General features: G+C 39.2%; 1 protein-coding gene across 1 annotated transcript in view; it reads left to right on the top strand.

Annotated features, from left to right (window-relative positions):
* Positions 1-18518, top strand: part of mrpl23 (mitochondrial ribosomal protein L23) — a 32349-nt gene extending 13831 nt beyond the window's left edge. Inside the window, exons 4-5 of the mRNA XM_048158460.1 lie at positions 2371-2444; positions 17794-18518. Coding sequence (XP_048014417.1) covers positions 2371-2444; positions 17794-17958 — 239 coding nt within the window. The 3' untranslated portion in view covers positions 17959-18518. The remainder of the gene's footprint in view (positions 1-2370; positions 2445-17793) is intronic.
* Positions 18519-20133: the final 1615 nt, after the last annotated feature.

Genomic DNA, 20133 nt, shown 5'->3' with positions numbered 1-20133 from the left:
GCCAACGCTGGAGAAGGCCAATAAGCAAAGTGGCCATTTTTACAGCCACAATGTAAAAGCAAAAAAAAAAAAAAAAAAAATGCTGAACACCCATTAGGTGAAATAGACCACGTCAGAGAAGGTGTCCCACTCTGCGTCATGTGTTCCACTCCACTGATGGTTTAAAGGATGTGGAGAAAAGGGGGCGCGGGTGGAACCCCCGGGCTCAAGGCATCTATTCTTTTTCCTACCGAGTATTTTGGAAAGGGGTTTCTATAACTACCCCTCAGGCCTGGGATTTGTAACATAATAGTAGCCAGCCAACACACAACCTCAAAAGAGAGCTTGATTGAATATTTATTTATACTATATAATGTTGGGTGGGAGTACTGGAATGGAAACAGGGTTCGCATACATGAACAAAAGCGCTTCTCACCTGTTTTGCGGGTTGACCGTACTGTTGACCCTAAATGGAGGGAGTGTTTGTGTGTTTAGGATTTCCTTGTACTAGTAAAGGAAGACATTGCAGAACTTTCTTCTGTGGAACAACACACACATAGTGACTACAGCTATTAAAGGGATAGTTCACTCAAAAAATGAGAATTATCCCATGATTTACTCACCCTCAAGCCATCCTAGGTGTATATGACTATCTTCTTTCAGATGAACACAATCAGAGATATATTTAAAAAATATCCTTATTCGTCCTAGGTTTGTAATGGTTGTGAATGGGGGGCCATGTTTTGAAGCCAAAAATAATGCATCCATCCATTAAAAAAAAAAATGTAATCCATACATCTCCAGGGGCTCAATATATGTCTTCTGAAGCAAAGCAATGCGTTTTTGTAAGAAAAATATCCATATTTAAAACTTCATAAATTCAAATAACGAGCTTCCGGCGGACGACCGTACGCAGAATGCGCAAGTCGATTTGTGGCGGAAGAGTATCCTTTGACCTGACGCACAACGTAATGATGAACGCAGAGGATAGAGCAAAACAAATCACCGGCCACAGATTATAAGTCTAAAATGATAATTTTTAAAGAGAAATGTCTGAGGATTTCGAAAGAGGAGCTTTCGAAATCCTCGAAAATTTCGAAATTGCACAGCCCTATTTGTTTGAACCGCGAGAGGCGTCTAAGCTTACAATACTCCAACATCCTGCGTCATACATTGCGTCAGATATTACTCATTTGGCGCAAGTCAACTTGCATGTTCTGTGAATGGTCGTCCCTGGATATTTTTCTTACAAAAACGCATCGCTTTGCTTCAGAAGGCCTTTAGGAAGCCCTGGAGTCGTATGGATTACTTTTTTTTTTTAATGGATGGATGCATTATTTTTGGTTTTATTTTCCTTGGAGGACTAAGGATATTTTTAAATATATCTCTGATTGTGTTTGTCTGAAAGAAGATAGTCATATATAGTCTGATTGAAGATGGCTTGAGGGTGAGTAAATCATGGGATAATTTTCATTTTTGGGTGAACTATCCCTTTAAGATCCAGAATTGACTGTCTGTGAGTCAGTGAATATTCACTTATATTTTGGCCTATTTCTCATACAAAGCCATTGTCTGGGTTCAGGAGACCTGAAATGTAGCACTCAAGTTATATGAACCACTGTTAAAATTGCATTTTGGTGTTAACAGATTTGGTCTGTATGAACTTGTAGTATGAAAACTATTCCTTCAAAGTCTCTGAAGCACCTTTCGAACTTACGTATTGATTAAAAAAATGTCATGTGGTACTGGTAGTCTAATTTAATATCTCCAGTGAAACACATTTTCCAGTGTCCACCGATTATATCCTGTCATGAGTTTTTAGTTATTTAATCCTCATGTCCCCTGTGAACTGTCTTTCATTCTTGGAAGTGACTTTGTTCGAATGAACTTCTTGACATCTTTCTCTGGGTTTTTGTGTATATTACCCTGCAGACTTTGTGCAATTACATCATGGCCAGCTGGGAAAAGGTTAACATGCATTTCACAGTTAACAGGACTAAATACACAGACTTCTTAACTGATAAACACAACCCCTGTAACCCTAAAAGTCATATAATTGATATCTGAGCTGTTGTCCAAAACATAAAAATCTTCTTGTTAAACAATAATATATTATAAAACACATTTGTAGTATTTTCTTTGTAGCAGTATGTTTTGTTAAAAACGTTAAACAAAAATACATTTTGGACAAGTAAAAACAAGTATTAACTGTATTTATGTATGTAATTTGTGCCTCCTCTTGCGCCACCAAAAGATTTATTTCCAAATATGAAATGCTAAATTCAATTTGTATTACGGTATTGAGATTTGGTGCAATTATGCGATTGTTAATTATTGATGTAATAATCTTTTAACTAAATATTAATCACTTCCATTTTTTCTCCTACCAAGGTTCAAACAAGAAAAGAAACCACTTAAACCAGCGGGTGAAGAGGCCAGATTACAAAGTGGCGTACGTTCAGCTGGTGAGTGTTATCCTGTTGAAAACTTGAAAGGTCTGAAATGCATTGTGAAAGTTCCTGTCTGTTCTTGTGGTCTCTTCTGGCCATCTTGATTTTCAGAAAGTGCCCCCATCATTAGCACAAGACAATTCAAAGTGAAGTGCGTCAACTGTAAAATAACCTTTCAAGACTTTTTTTTTGATTAGAGGTGCCTGGATCAGATACATTTTGAGTTGACGTTATTAAACAAAACAAGCCGCCCTTGAGAAATGGGATGCTTGGGCATTTGCATCTTCTTTGTTTTGAGGGCTTGTCACAGCTTATGTTCCCTCAAAAAACCCTGAGGCACAGGTACTCTTTGATGCAAAACCCTCACATTATTGTGGTCGACTCCCCGAGACCTAGCGCTGCTTGTTTAGCTTCTGTCTCTCCCACACATTTGCCCTCCCGAGAAAGATGTTAGTTTGGGTTCTGGCTTCGACCGAGGAGGCAAGAGATCATCTTTGGTTAGATTTTATTTGGCTAGATTTTAAGAGGTTTTATGCAGGAATTATAGTAGAGAGTTAAGTTCCCAGAGAGCTATGGTTATTGTTATGGGCGGATGAGAGAGTTGTTTCTTGGGGCATCAGAACGTTAACGTTGGTCGCGATCCAGTGGCGAACCGCACCGCTGGGTTCACACCTGCATTTGGGCTGAGCCCTGGGCTGTTGATACCAACTGTGTTTGAAGTATGCCGGCATGAAAATACTTGAATCCGATCTTCTTTGATTCATTCGTGAAAGCTTCTTTTGTTTATTTATGGTTTTTAGTTTGCAAATTAGATTTGTTTGCACTTGTTGTACTATTGTTTTTTAGCCATCAATCAAGGCAGGGATAAATAATTAAACTTGTCAAAACCGAGCAGCTTGTAATGGGATACATAACCGAAACACAAATGAATATTTAAAGGTGAACTTCCTCTTGACAAGAGTTGAATGACTTCCTGTGTGGCTTTGCGCCATCAATTTAACCTTCTCATAAACCCAGTCAGGGACTTGGATCTGGAGAATTGCTGCATCCTGTTCCTAACATTTGTCTTCTTTCAGATACATTGCCATATTTCCTTCAACATTTCAGGAAAGAATCACTTCCTTGTTTTCCAATCTTTCAGAAAGTCATGCTTATTTATGTGTGAATAACATGCAAGCTCGAAAATCTCGAGACTGTGGCAAAAAACACTGATATGAAACCAAATTTCCGGCCTTTTTCTTTTCCTCCAGCAGGTCTGCAAAGAGAAAAAACACTGCCCAAGAAAAGCCCTCCTTTCTATTCAGTGGTGGGTAAAAACAAGATTGTTCCTAATTGACACCACATGTGGGGGAGTGTTCTGTGGTTGGATACCCTCAATGGTTCCCCCAGCCGGCCCATCCCCCAACACACTACATCAGCTAATATTCCAGAGGCAATACGGCGAAGAACAACTCCCCTTTCTCTGAACCCCCCAGATTTTACAAACTCCAGGCTCGTAGAAAAAGTTGTGTTAGTACGCTTCCTTGACGGCCACTCTCTCATCAGACCTCCCCACAGTGGGGAGGAGTGTGAAGGAGAGAGAGTTCATCAAGGAGGATGAGGGGGTTGCGGATGGAGTCAACACATGGAGCGAGGTGAGTGAGGGCACCATGGAGCCGTGCCAGAACAGGGAGGTCCAGACAGGGGTCAGGGAAATCTTAAGCAACATACAGTCTTGAGACAATATCAAAGCTTTACGTACGACCGCTTTGCAAGTAACGCTCTAGTTAGATGCAATGATATCCTGTCCTTCTTTTTGCAAGCCCGTGACCTGTTTGGTCCCAGTATAAAGGTTCTGTTTATTGATGTCGCGTCTGTAGTCTCCCTGGCTGGCTGGCACGGTATTGTATAGACGCACCATATCAGAATCACATGCCCCCTGCAACGAAGACTTCACTGTGGTATAAGTTTTCAGACTTTTGACATTTTGCTTTACTACATACCTCATTGAAGCTCTGACTGCCCCACAAAGCCAAGTTTTTGCGGGAGCACTGAAGTTTCCCCGTTTGTTGACAGCAACAGTTTATATTCATCCCCCCTGCTTTTTCCACAAGGGTCTTGTTGCAAGCATCAGTGTTTGGCAAGACAAGGCAACTGTTGTTGGTGCTAATGGATGTTTATTGTTGTTTGAGATCTTGTTGCTGAGTCGTTATTTTTTTCGCGCCATGTTTCGGTCTGGATCAGCTGGTAGCCAGGCTACCTTTCAGATCGGATCGCAATGTTCCACCTGAACTTGTGAGCACACTCTGCTCAATTACCACTGAACAAAACTGACTGAAACTCAACCCTGCTGAAGCATACTATTATTTTCCTATTCAAATGGGTTCCTTCCTGTTACACACATCTCCCTCACTAAATACCCTGCACAAATTAACACCCTTGCAATTTTTGCTGTTTTGAGTTGATGGCTTGTGAAAGTTCACATTGTGATCTTATCAACACTAGATGGCAACGTTTGGCTTCAGTGGTGTTGATTGTAGGACCCTACAATGTTGCCGTCATGTGTTTCTTGCAGTTCAGAATACTGTAAGCCAAAGCAATGAAAGAAGAAAACTGACATGTCTATAAGTAATTCACATGTTGCGTGCCTTCAAACATGTTTTGAAATATTGATTTTGCAGGAGTGAAGTTTAGAATCGTAGAACAGAAAAGGTACAAGGTAAGTTTGCGATTTAGAAAAGGTATGAGGTAAGTTTATCATTGTACTGTAGAATAGAAAAGATACAAGGAAAGTTTGTTATTATAGCAAATGAGGTAAGTTTAATAGTGTACAACAAAAAAGGTGTGATTTATATGTTTGTCATTGTTGATAAAAAGGTACCAGGTAAATTTATCATCGTAAAGTAGAAAAGATAAAATGTTTGATGGCTTTTATTTCGATTGTGGAAAAAAAATGTACCATTTGACTTGCCGGTAGGGCATTTTTAGGAAGAATTTTCTATTTTACTACCATTTTTAATCACAAATGTACAGTATTTCATCCACCACAAGGACTTTCGTAAGGCTGTGTTCAGATGAAAGAAGCACAGCATGAATAATGGAAAGGCCAGCGGGGTCTCTGGCATCCTGTTTGAAGCACACACACACACACACTCAGCTCCCCAGTGTATGTCAACTACGAGACAGCCTCTGTGAGTGCCAGCAGATGCAAGCAAAGGAGATGATATTGAAGTTGTGTGCTGTGTATTTTTTTTTGCATTTCCTTCAAGTCACTCTCATTTAGTATTAATTAAAACACTTACCATCATAAAACCACCTGACCTTTTTCCTCCCCATTACTGTTTTCATCAGTTTGTTAATGTCAGGGCACCACCCAGCTTTATTTCAGTAAAATTATCAAAATAAATTACTCAGATACTAGCAATGCTTTTCCTGTTATGGTACCACCTCCTCAATTTTCCTGCTACTTCTATCTCTGTCTCTGGCTTTCCCTTTCCCACTCTATTTTCTTTTGTGTATTTTGTACACCGGAGATTGAGGGAGAGGTTCAAGACTCGATATGCGAAATTAGGGTTTATCTTTGACTGCTGTTGACAGGGTCCAATATCCCGAGGAACCAAAAAAGTAGCCTGGACTTGGGCAAGTCTCAACAAGTCAAATGGTCGCAACTGTCATCACTGCGAACATGGAATGAGTGACTCAGTGGCTTAAAATGACATAAGGGCTGATACCGCTCTGAATGGAGACTTTGCTGCTCCTTCCTTTAGACTGGCCACTTTATGATTTAACAAGCCAGAGTATGTGCCAGCCGATTGTCTACGCCAATGTGTACGAGAAACAGTTCCCCTGTTGCAGTGGAAACCTGCTTCTGTTTTACAGTAAGGGCACAAAAGCGTCTGGCTTATAGCTGTCCTCATTGAGGAAATATAATATGTTTTGTTTAATTTTTTCCCTCCGCACACTTTTCCTTGGCGTTGAAGATTCATTAGAGTGGTTTTGGGAACAAAGGCTCTGGACCCCCACACATGTTTGGCAGGGTAGCCGTGTCTTGGCATGGAGAACGCATTGCATGAATCATGTTCTCTACTGCTGTGGCCAGTCAGGTTTTGACAGCTGGGCCACTGTACCCATGCCCAAAGGAAGTGTTTATGCACAAACGATGGTCCTCTGCTGGGAGGCAGTCAAGGCGTCAGAGTGAAGCAGGGCAGACAGACAGACTGGCAAAGGCCCAGCTGGGCCTCAGATGGGCCAGATCCTTCATTCTCTCTGAAACACTTTACATTAGCGCCATTGATCCGTGCTGTTTTTCATAGAGGGAGCAACAACTTTGGACACAAAGACTGACCAGTGCTCTTTGTGTTATTTATCCCATTCCATACCTGTAGTAGTCATTGTCTTCAGTTTCCAAGACAAATAATTGCTTCTTTGTTTTGTCATGACTGTCAAGTTTTATTTTTTTTGTGCTCTTATGTTACATTTACGAATTTGGCAGATGGTTTTATCCCAAGCAACTTACATACATTTTTTAAATTCATGTGTTCCATGGAAATCAACGATATGATTTTGGTGTTTCTCTGACATAACATACAACGCAAATTCAGATCAAATATAAAATGCTAGAATAGACCCAAATAGTCCCGTTGTCTATGTTGTCTACGTGTTTCTTGGATTGTACATAGGCTGCATTCCACTTAAACACAATCATACTTTTACATAAACAAACCCATCCACATAGCATTTTGTTGGTCACTGTGGTTTAAAGGTTGCACCAAATTTGCGGGTTTATTGGGAATGAGTAGAGGTCAAGCACTCATTGAGAACATCCGACTCCTCCCTTGTGGTCAAGTCTGGGAGTTTTCCATTTGTTTGTCCCAACCTGGGTCTTCGCTACTCAGACTAGCCTTGGAATTTCTGTCTAGCCATATAACTGCCCTCAACTTACCACTGTGAATCGCAAGACCCATTAAAGCTACAAATCATCTTTTTATCAGGAGCATGTCCCCACTGTCCCACCATCATTGTCTCTTTTGGCTTGATTCACACTTTTTTTTTGTATAGTGTTTGTCAAGACCAAGAGATATGAGGTATCTTAGAGCAGCCAAATATCTGTGGTTCATGAGTATTGGTTGTCAGCTAAGACTGTAGACTCAGAGGAAGTTGCAGTGTGGCCCACCCAGTGAGACTGGCAGAGAGAGCTGTTTACAAGCATCTCCATGTATTTCCTGCTCCCCTGTATGGTAATGAACTTGTTAATAGACTTCCAAAATAATGCAAATATGCTCTCATCATTAAACATCCTAAAAATGCAGTCACATAGATAAAATGGATTTATACATTTTGTCTGGAATTGGTGCAAAAATAAATCACACTTGTCATAGTTTCATTCTTGCATCTGTGATTGGCTGAAGAGAAATATATATAAATGTGAGAAGAAAATTTATCAGGATATAGATATCAGGTCTTGATACTAGTCTGGCAGAAGGATTTTGTTAATGAACTCTATAGTACATTTGAGTATTACAAACTCTTAGTTGATATTCCCTAACCAGTTCATTCTGTTTTATTCTTGTTTGCAGTTTTTTTTTTTCTAGAAGTAACTTGTTCATTTTCTTCTCCTCTCATCTATGGGAATATGAAGAGTACACATTTTGGAAAGCCTGCTTGTAAATTGGAGCTTCTGCTTCTGTCTAATAGCTCAGCCATCATTGTCAAAGAGCAAACAGTGGAGATAAGGCAGTGACTAAAGAGGAGAGGGTGGTGCTTCATGCACGGAAACCCCATCTACTGCTAATCCTTTCAGACTGGCCCAAGTCATGCCAGCTGTTCCTGTTTGACTGATCGTGGAAGTGATTGTGGGATGTGAGTCACTAGAGTTCACCAAGAGTACTAGTGTTAGGGTGGTTACTTACTCTAAGAATCTTTAAAGGTGGGCCATTAATGGTTATATATATATCAGATGAAAGTTGAAGTGTATGATTTCTATGACACTGTCATCACCAAACGGAGTTGCAAAAATAGGGACTGCTTTCAAAGAGGTTTCCTGAACACTCCCCTTCCACCTTAATAATTTCTAATAGGTGTTCTGAGTGGTTCGTAAGTTATTCTGGGACAGGATGATTGCTTGGATGTGGTGTTCTCAGTAATTGCTAGGGCATTATTAGGTAGTTGCTTATGCTTGCAGGCCCAAGCCCACTCCCAAATTTAAATATTTTAGTTGCTAGATTAGACTGAAGTTCCACACTTTAATATAGGTCTAATATTAATAAGGGGCTTTCGCACCAGGTAGTTCTAAGAACTTAGGGTGGTTCCCCTAGCGCCGTTTTCCTAGTTGCATTCCCACCGGCCGTAGGAGCTATGAAGTAATGTAAGCTGCGCTTGTTGTGACTTTTATTTTGACGGAACGGCGGACCTTTATTTTGACAGCGTTGAGAACACCAGAGCTTGAGCACACAGTGCTCACATTCTCAGTTTCATTAGTTTACTATTTGTTTAACAGCCTGTCTAATATCAGGGTATCATCCGCGGGGCATTAAAAAGCATTAAAAGTCATTAAATGGATTTTGCGAAAATTAAGGCCTTAAATGGCATTAAAAAGCACTAAATTTTATTCCGACAGGCATTAAATTGTGTAGTTTTGAAGAAAAAAAGTACTACCAGTTTATTTTGAATATAGCCTTCGTAAGTATTAAAGGTCCCGTTTTTCGTGGTTTTTTGAAGCTTTGATTGTGTTTATAGTGTGCAATATAACATGTGTTCATGTTTCGCGTGTAAAAAAACACAGTATTTTTCACATAATTTACTTATCTGTATACCGCTGTTTCCACTGTCATAAAAACGGGCTGATGACTTCCTTGTTCTATGAAGTCCCTCCTTCAGAAATACGTAACGAGTTCTGATTGTGCCAGCGGTTCCTGTGTTGTGATTCGACAGCTCTGAGCGCACCGTGCCCGGAAAAGTCACGCCTCTTACCATAACGTGGAGATGCACGCGCTCAGTGTTATTGTAAACATGTCTTTAATTTTACCCTATCAATTTGAGCCGGAATCAGACCCGGTGATTGGACTGCGGGATGAAAATAACAGCGTTTCGACAGCATGGCGACAAACACACTCTACAAACGCAACTCTTGTGTATTCCTGTGGGCGGAGGTTAGTCAAAAAACTGTTTTAGTGACGTCATTAAAGAAGGAAGTAGAGGGATGTAGTCCAAACTGGCCGTTCGATGTAGGCGACTTCTGTTAAATAAAATATCTCGCTTGGCATTGAACTTTGAGCTTTAAAATTTTACAGATTTTATTTATACTCTAACAACAACATTACACACTAACTAAAGTTTGAAACATGGGATCACGAAGAACGGAACCTTTAATAACTGAAATCACAGCAAATGTCTTTATCTTATGTGTATGGTAATTTTACAAATCAGGATAATAACATGTCAGGGCTCGACACTAACGCTTGTCAGTTAGTCCGGGATAAGTGGATTTTTTGAAGGGGCAAGTGAAAGAGAATGAGCCTGATTAAATCGTCAATAAAAAAATAAAAATAAATAAATAAATAAATAAATTTAAAAAAACTTGGGAATCAAGTTACATTTAGTGTAAGTGGCGATCGATAGTGGATAATAATAGGCTGTATAATGGACTGACGGTTACAAGGTTGCTCGCGCAGCCTTGTTTTCATTAGCCTACTGAATGATTCAGCGTTTTGAACGAATCGGTTGAGTCAAGCATCCCAATGTGCATATTATCTGCCCTAAATGGTATTGAATATTACTAATGTCACATACTATTTAGGATGGATAGAATGCACATTGAGACTCAGGCAATGACTCATTCATAAACAACTGCCTCATTCTTGAATGAATCCGCTATTGGAATGAATCATTTGAATGAATGACTCACTTATTAAGACAGTTACTTGCCGCCACGTACTGGTGGTTTAGGTTAATTTTTAAAAGTATCACTTCCCCCCCCCAACATTTCTTATTTGAATTTTCAAAAAATATTTAAAAATATTTTTTTTTTTTAATGATTTAATTTGATTGGTAACAGCCCTTAGTGTCTCATTCTAATTGAATTTGAGCAAATTTAATAATTAAAAATAATCATATATTTTACATGGATCATACAGGATTGGGTGGGGGGAAATTGCCCGTTGTAAAGGGAAAAAAATGCCCTCAGTGTAAATATCACAAATATGCAGATTTATATATGTCAAAGCTGGAATATTCTGAAAGGATATTGCTTCAGAATAAATTTATATTTACACCCAAAAAAAAAAAAAAGCACATGACAAGGCTTAATGTCAAGCCCTGTATGTAGTCTTAATGGGCCGCATTTCAGTCACCATTTCATATTGTCTGACAACAAAATAGAAAAATAAGTAGATGAAATAGTTTTATTGTGAATTTGGCTGTATTAAAATACATTATGTGAGCACAAAGGTAGCAGCAGAGAAGCAAACAAATGTAAAGGGCTGACACTTTGCAGAATGCGAATGCAACTTAATGTAATAATGAATATTCTAATTGCCGTATGACTTCATCTATTGACATTTAGCGATATATATATATATATATATATATATATATATATATATATATATATATATATATATATATATATATGTATGTATGTATGTGTCAGTTGGAAGAAAAAGTATGTGAACCACTTGCAGAAAATGTGAATAATTTTAACAAAATAAAGGAGATAATACAAGATGCATGTTATTTTTTTTATTTAGTATTCTCCTGAGTAAGATATTTTACATAAAAGATGTTTACATATAATCCACAAGACAAAAAAAACATAGTTACATTTTTTAAAATAACCCCATTCATAAGTATGTGAACTCTTGATTCTCAATACTGTGTGTGGTTACCTGGATGATCTATGATCTTTTTTGTTGTTGTGTGATGGTTGTTCATGAGTCTCTTGTTTGTCCTGAGCTGTTAAACTGAGCTCTGTTCTTCAGAAAAATCCTCCAGGTCTTGCAGATTCTTCAGTTTTCCAGCATCTTTTGCATATTTGAACCCTTTACAGCAGTGACTGAATGATTTTGAGATCCAATTGAAGGACTCAAACACAACTATTAAAAAAGGTTCAAATATTTACTGATGCTCAGAAGGAAACACGATGCATTAATAGATGGGGGGGTGAAAACATATTATATAATATATATAATGCCATTATATTTAAAAAAAAATTTGCATTAAAAAACTTTAAATTAGATTTGATGAAACCTCTAGAAACCCTGAATATGTTTTGCTTGATCCCCTCAAAGTTGCGTTGGATTTTCTCCTTAACTCGAGAGGTCCATCTATCATTGTTTTCCATGTGGGTAGATTTAGTTTGTAAAATAAATATATATGTTATAAACTGTGTGTACACAGCATTTTTAAAAATGGTGGGTGCCGGTGTTTTGCGTGCATTTGGCCAATCTACATACACTTACGTCACTGGTAGTTCCTATAGAGCTGGTTTAGACCCTACTCTGAAGGAGGTGCTAATGTAGTTCCTCCAAAAGGAGGTCCTAGAACTAAAATCGTTCCTAGTTCCTGCAGTGCGAACACGGCAAAATACAGGTACTTTTGCCAATAGTTCTAGGAACTATGAAAAGGTTCCTCCGGTGTGAAAGCCCCTATACACCTTTATGTCTTCAAACCATGGTGTAAAAGATTAAAATGAAACTCTAATTCAGGGATGGGCAACTGGCAGCCCTGGACCACTTGGAGGATCAATTTTAAAACATTTGAAAAGCAAGTTATGCATTCAGATTATGATAAACGTTAGTGACGAGCAGGGCGGGCGAGAGCCGTGAGAGAACGGTGCGAGGCCGGTGACGCAAGCTGGGCCGCATTAATGCACAGGCTTACCTGGGCTTATAATGTGATGACTGTCCCTTTAACATCGCTTTGCTTTGAATACATGTGCGGTCCTGCACGTGAAGTGCATCAAAACGCACCGCGTCTAGCAGCAAGCAACTCGCAGTAACAGTATCTGGACAACGCGGACAGACCGAGTGGCGCTGCTTGTGTGCGTACACTCATAGGGCTCGTTCACGCAGAACACGTTTTTGCTTCGAAAAACGCGAGATGCGGGCGGTGGAATGGGGGAAACCGCAAGGTCTAGGGACACTTTTTAATTTTTTTTAAAAACTGATTTCAAGCTTAGCTGAACTGATTCATGGCTTTATAACGCCATGTCATGCGTGAGATGCTGCAAGACTCGATCGCAACGTTTCTGCACGTGCTTCTAGCGCATGCTTACATAGAAAAACAAAGAAAAAGTAGCGCATTGCAATGGAAAAGCGCGTTCTGTGTGAACTGCCCCAAAGAAAACAATGTGTTCGAATGTTAAAGACGTGGTGCGGCACTACGCTTCTCGACCGATGTGCGACACTTCACTCACTGAACCCTGCAGTCGTCAGTAGTCCAATAAAAATACAAATCATACAAAAATACAGTTTCTGAAAACGTTCAATGAGGTACTGTACTTAAAATGTTGAAATTAACAATGAACAATACTTTTATTAACCTTACAGATGGAATCTTATTATAAATTGTTACCATTTCATATAAATCCAGTCATTCTTAAAAAGGACTTTAAATATCTATACAAAGGCCATATCATTGACATTAGACACATATTGTATGTATTTGCTTCCATATTACCCTTTATTTGCTTCCATTTTAGAACACTGATTATTATTTAAATAAGATTTGTATTGTATTACAGTGATGATAGAAGAAAACTGAAATCGAATGTATTTCTGATTTGTTTATATATGTCTGCTGCACAACCATACAGTTTGCTTTCTCATGACACTAGTTTTAATTATGCAACTTTGCTGCATAACCCATGAGAATGCGTATCAATAGTATGTGTGTGTAATCTCGTAGAATGTATACGCCAAAATGAGTTTTGCCGTACATATGATACGCACTTTATGGCGCGTATATGACACGCTCTTGGGTAGGATGGGGGTGGGGGGTTCTTGCGTATAATACGCCATAAAGTGCGTATCATATGCACGTGAAAAACTGCGTACCATATGCAAAAACTCATTTTGGCGTACCCATTCCACGAGATTGCACACGCATTTTCGTGTGATCGGGCTCGCATAACGAATCGATAAAAGCGACCAGCTGGATATAAACAAATAGATGCAAATAGATGGTAATTACAATCATGACATTAAACATTTGGGTTGAACTTGCGTGTGTTTTTGTCAATTGTTTTAAAGATCAAAGTGCAGGATAAAAAAGTGATTTTTGCCTTAAAGAATGAATTGATTCTGAACTGCCGAAATGAGTCTTCAGCAATTCCAGTCTCACTTCCTGTTACAAATCTACATAACAATGTAAAAATTTGCGTAATGGCAGCTGGTTGCTCACGAACAACATCTATTTTGACCCGCCTTCAAACACTGAGACTGGAAGACTGAGACTTCAAAAAGCTGAGACTGGAAGAGTTTGGTTTGTGTTGTTGACATGTTGACATGACATCTTTACGGTGTAAAAGCAAATCCACTTTGCATGCACTTCCAAAAGACAAGGACTCTGATACGATAAAACTGACAACATTGTTACTGTTCGAATCTGCGTCTCATTTCAGAGGCTGCGTCCTCCGGAGCTCACATTTGAAGGCTGCATACATCATTAAGGATGTCTTATTTAAGAAAAGTAACCATAATAAAATTGATGGTTATTCCTCGTGAGGTGCAAAATGCTGTTTTTTCTTTCTTGCTTTGCAATCCAACAGTTGTTTTTCTTAAATGAGCCGGCCTCAATGACGTATACAGCCTTCAAATGCGACCTCCGGAGGATGCAGCCTTCAAGATGAGTAGCCTGTACATATAGACTATATGCCAATATATGTGCCAATATTTAGTTCATGCAGTGATATTTATATTTTATAACAGACCTATAGGTTCGGATGTTTTGGTAATGGCATTTATGCAAAATAAAAGGCTGATAATTTGCACTTTGTGATTAAGAAGATTGAGTGAATGTAGGTAATAGTTCTGGTGGATGAAGGGCCCCCTCAAGAGGTAAAGCCCAGGGGCCCCTTGTAGTCTTAATGCGGCCCTGGACGCAAGTGATAATGAGCATCACCTGCGAGGCGCGCCGGCCTCGAGTCTCTCACGGAGGAGCTATGGAGGCATAAAAGGAGGAGCGACGACAGTGAAGAACGAGAGAGGACCAGGCCTGGATATTATTTTATGTTTTATTATGTTTGGGTGGCCAGCAGACATCCGCGAGGGTCTGCCGGCATTACTTTCGTTTTGTTCTTTGTTTATTTTGGAATTTAAGTTTTGTTGAATGTTCGCCGGTTCCCGCCTCCTCCTTCCCGTATCTACGAACTGTTACAATAATACTAAATCAAACCAGAAGAGGTCGCTATTTCCAGCCAATCCCCGTATTAATTACAGCGTAGGATGTGCACGCTAATGTGAAAGTTTACTAAAATTAGCAAAAATAAACGAAAAATCGACAATAAAAATCGTGTTTTCAGTCAGGATGGTTAATGGATTATCTTTTTATCAAGTTCAAGGGGTCATCCATATGTTTGGGTTTTTTTTGGAAACGAAATCTGTAATTAAAGATTTTAATGTGAATTGCCATTTCACCACTGCACTGCTCTCAAAATCCGCTTCTCCACAATCTGGCTGAACGGTTCTAAGAATGGTAAGGAACGGATCCAGTTGTATTTCCACTTGAGTCTGGTACGGCACGGCACGATTACTAACCATTCTCGGCCCTGAATTAGCCAATTGTGCCAAACCGTAGGCTACTGCTAGAATGCTAGTAGTGACGTCGTCGATCAGAAACGGTCACTTGTCTGTTATCTGGCTGCCAGTTTCTCCGTAGCTTGCTAAACATGATATTTGAGCAACATGTACACAAATTAATCATACAATTAAAAGAAATAACTGATCATCCTACATTACGCGGTCACTATTTACATCGCATATCGTATGTAAAATCTTGCGTTACTAAGGCAACGACTTAAGAGCCTGTTATCAGCCCCACAGTGGAAAACAAAACCATATTGGTACGGGCTGAATCGGATCGGCACGGAATGGAACGGGAAAGCAAAGATAACGGTTTGGCCCGACAGTGGAAAAACAGCTAACGAGAAGTAAAAAAAAAAAAAAAAAAAAAAAAAGATACACGACGCCAGAGTTGCATTTGTCTTAGATCTGGTCACTTGGTATGAAGGAGAAAAGTATTACAGTATAACAGAGACAGATTTTGGGTTGAACCCAACAACAACATTTTTGTTCCATGCTTTAGTCTTCCTTTTTTCTGTAACTTTTCTTTTTTACACATTGAGGTTGGGGGCATTTCAATCGATGCTTCCAGCACTTTTCGGGATAATATATTACATTCTATTCCTAAAGACTACTTGTCCACATTTCCGTAATATTACACAATACACATAAATATTGAGCGCTGCGTTAACATTTGAAATGATAATATTAATGCTGTTGTCTTTGTCTCTTTGTTATTCAAAAAAAGAGCTCTGAAAGAGCTCGCCATATCCTAAGAAAAGAGTTCAAACATGCGTGCTGGCCATAAGGCACTTGTTTAAGGTACATTAATGTTATTTTGATCCGAATATGGTGGACAGTCATGTGGTGAGTTGTTTTTGTTAATCCGCCTTCTTTCTGTCAGGGCTAGAACATCCAAGCTTTTGAACTCCACTCTTGGATTGTCATGCGAACGGGTCCCCCTGCCAGTCTTCAGTCACAGTGTCTTTATTTAGTTTTTTTTTTCAAGGAGAGTTTACTACAGGTGAAGGAACAGACATTTTTGGCATCCATTTTAGTACTCCGTTACTAAGGTCCTGTTTTAATAGGTTTGGTTCTTGTACTTTCACTTGGCTGGACTCTGTGTTTATAGTGTGGGGTTTTGCATTTCTAGTTGGTAGGGATGGAGCGCCACTGCAGAGTCTTGGAGGCCAAGCTGTTGATTTTAGTTGGTTCACTTGTTTTTTTCTCTCTTTTTTTTTCTTTCACTATTCTATGGTGATTTTTTTCACACTTAGAAGAATAGGCCAAAATATTTGATCATCCCAATAGAAGCATTTGTTTCAGAAAAGCACTATTTTTCATTAGCTGTTACCTACTGCAATCCCTGTTTACTCCTGCTGTTGCAACATTAATGATCTCTGCTATGAAGGCGGACTAGAGGTATCAGCACATTGTCTATCTGCTGTCATATACGAGGCCTATGCCCCCTTCCTGTCTCCTCAATAAAATTGACATTTGTTCTATAAGGACCAGGCCCCTGGAGTGTTTCAGGGGCAGTGTTGGAGAGCAGATCACCGGAAAAGGTCACAGTGTGCTATCCAGTGAAGTGAAATTGATGAACATTTTCAATTCTTTTCTTCGTACATCATAAGCAATAGTCAAGCACACACCCCCTACCCACTTAAAGGATTAGTTCACTTTCAAATTAAAATTTCCTGATAATTTACTCGCCCCCATGTCATCCAAGATGTTCATGTTTTTCTTTCTTCAGTCAAAAAGAAATGAAGGTTTTTGATGAAAACATTTCAGGATTTTTCTCCATATAGTGGACTTAAATGGCCTCCAAATGGTTGAAGGTCAAAATTACAGTTTCATTGCAGCTTCAAAGTGTTCTACGCAATCCCAGACGAGGAATAAGGGTCTTATCTAGAGATTTTATACATTTTAATCATAAATGCTCATCTTGAACTAGCTCTCTTCTTATTATTATTAGAATTCCAGCAGTGTAGACACTGCTAAGTGTATTACTGCCCTCCTCAGGTCAAAGTTTGAACTAAATTGTCATATACAATATGCTAGTGCAAGTATATAACAATTAGGAGGGCAGTAATACACTTAGCAGCGTCTACACTGCCGGAATTCTAATAGAGAAGAAGAAGAGAGCTAGTTCAATATAAGCATATGTAGAATTTGTTTTGTTTTTTTTTTGTTTGTTTTTTAGAAAATGAAGACCTTTTATTCCTTGTCTGGGATTGCTTTGAAGCTGCAATGAAACTGTAATTTTGACCTTCAACCGTTTGGAGGCCATTGAAGTCCACACTATGGAGAAAAATCCTGGAAAGTTTTCATCAAAAACCTTAATTTCTTGTTCGACTAACGAGAGAAGGACATGGACATATTGGATGACATGAGGGCGAGTAAATTATCAGGAAATGTTTATTTGAAAGTGAACTAATCCTTTAATGTTAATTTCATTCCCTTCCCCCAACACAGTTTGGACAATGAAGCTGAAGTAGCCCATTAAAAAATCAGTGACATTAAAACCTGTTGCAAACCTATGTTTATGACAAACAGACAGTCTTCGTAATCTTCCTTTAAATCTTTTACAATTCCTGTGTTTCTTACAGGCTCAGCAGCAAACTTTCCAATTCCCAGATATCTTTCCTGAGAAGGATAAGAAGCACGAGGAGGGCTCTGCTGAGGAGATGCAGGAGAAGTTCATGGAGGACGAGCGTCAGAGGCAGAAACCAGATCCCAGAAGAGGAGGAGTTACTGAATGGTTTGGCCTCTAGACAGACAAGTGTTGAATGAAGAATGACTTCAGAGAGGCAACAGCTGAATGAAGAATGTTGTGTATTGTAGATTATGTATTTGTGCAGGAAGAGCAATTTACAGTGATCTGACTAATGTCCATAGAGGGCCGTTTGCAGTGATCTGATCTGACTCGATGGAAAGACAGACTGCCTGAGAGAAGGCTTGGAAACCCATTACTCCAATAGAATCATGCGCTCTGTCAGAGAATGCTAATGTCTACAAAGCATACGATCACTCCTGAGCATCTGCCTTGTCATGAAAGTCAGGTTGTTCTCCTCCCACAGGTCTCAGAAACTTGCTTGAACAAAGGTCTTCCTTACAGAGTTCTTGAGCACACACAGTTCCTTTTATTTAAAGTTTGTCCAAATGTTTTTTTTTCCCTTTTCCCCTTGCGGATCTTCAAGACAGTTCATGAACTAGTTGCGGTAAAATTGTCAATCTAATGAAGTGACTCCAGTTCATGCAAAATCATACTGTTAATGTTCCTGATTTTTTAAAAACCTGCATACTTCATTTCCAATAAAACAGTACAACATGACTTGTTTTTGTGTTTTCTTCAACTCCGTTGGCTCTAGAGTTAGCTATTCCCCACAGATGTGTTGGATAACTGCTTGCCAGATTTCATACCAGAGAGGCTTACCTCACCCAGCCAACCTGGTGTTCGCCAGGGAGAATGTCAATATTGATAACATTTGCCCACTGTTTTGTGCTTATACTGAAGTACCCCCTGCATTGCAATAAAGCATTTTGATTTAAGGCAAAAAAAAAAAAAAAAAAAGCCTTGTAAGGGAGCAACTGGACAACAAAGAAAGAACCCTGGATTTTTGTCCAGTATCCTCATTGCTTGAATGAATGAGGAGAGTCCACGTTATATTCGGGAAGTCTTGCAATGGTTGCCAAGGTTGGCCCCCTTCGTCCCAGCATCCCTCCCCTTGACAGCCCAATCAACTCCCCTTCTCTTGCCCAAACCTTATAAAAACCTTGAAACACAATGCATTTAACTGAACTTTACACACACAGCTTGCATGAATTTCCTGATTTGTTAACATAATGTTCCTAACACACTGATTTTGGCATTAATGTTCTGGATTTGGGAAGCCTCGGATCCTTGATCTCAGACCAGCAGTAATAGGAGAAATATGGTTGCTTTCCAGGATTTATGCTTTGTCTTTAAAACGGTGCTCCCCTACTGGTGATAAAAACAAAATGTGACAATAGAATTTAGAGGGTAAGGGAAAAGAATGCCAAACTGAGGGATCATGGGGGATGCATCATTATTGAAAACTAGATGGACCATCCATCCTATGCACACATGCTCTCTTTTCCCTCCTAATCTCCTTTGTAACCTTCTTGGTTCTTTAATGTCTTATGAAATTGACAGTGTGAGCCGTGTTCGCTGTCCATCCATGAAAAGCTAATGGAAGAGGGTTGAATATTTAACACAGACTCTCTTTGCCTTTCCTTTTCATTCAGGCTCTTGTAAGAAAAGTGGGCATGACCCTATTTTTTACGCCAAGTTTGGAACTGACATGACATCATAGGCTTAAGATAGAAGATGACACATACAAAACTTTGTGCACTCCTATTACTAGCTGTAACATGAGATTGACTGTTTGTAAGACCGTTTCTTCCTCCTCAAAATTGCGCAAATGGGCCAGATTTTTGGCTTCATGTGAGTGCATACCTGCAAAGTGTCTTCTGGTAGGGAGTATCTTTAAGCTTTCTCCAAATACGCACTACTCGGATGACCTATTACAAACTCTGTAGCTTGTTTCTCTCAGAGAAGTAGAATTTATATGATCTATCAATAAAGATAAACTAACCTTTTCAACAATATGAATATATCACATTTATTGTCCATTTAATAAAATGTAAGCTTTTGCAAGCATCCTGTGTGGTCTGCTGTTTCATACTGCAATAGGGGCTCCGTCCCCTGATAACAAAATATGTTGTCATTCTTGACTCATGGATGTGGCTGTTTTTCAGTGATACTTAAACCTTGGAGAGACACATCTGGGTCTTTAAAATAAACATCATCTCCCCACAGCTTCAAACCCAGCAGAATTTCTTGCTGACAACACTCATTTTAGTGTTGATCATGAAGCTAATGGGAGAGTTTTTGAATTTGGCAAGCTTCAAGAACTCAAGCAAAT

This window comes from Megalobrama amblycephala, linkage group LG15 (assembly GCF_018812025.1).
Source record: "Megalobrama amblycephala isolate DHTTF-2021 linkage group LG15, ASM1881202v1, whole genome shotgun sequence".
NCBI lineage: Eukaryota > Metazoa > Chordata > Actinopteri > Cypriniformes > Xenocyprididae > Megalobrama > Megalobrama amblycephala.
This window is presented reverse-complemented; position numbering and strand designations above follow the sequence as displayed.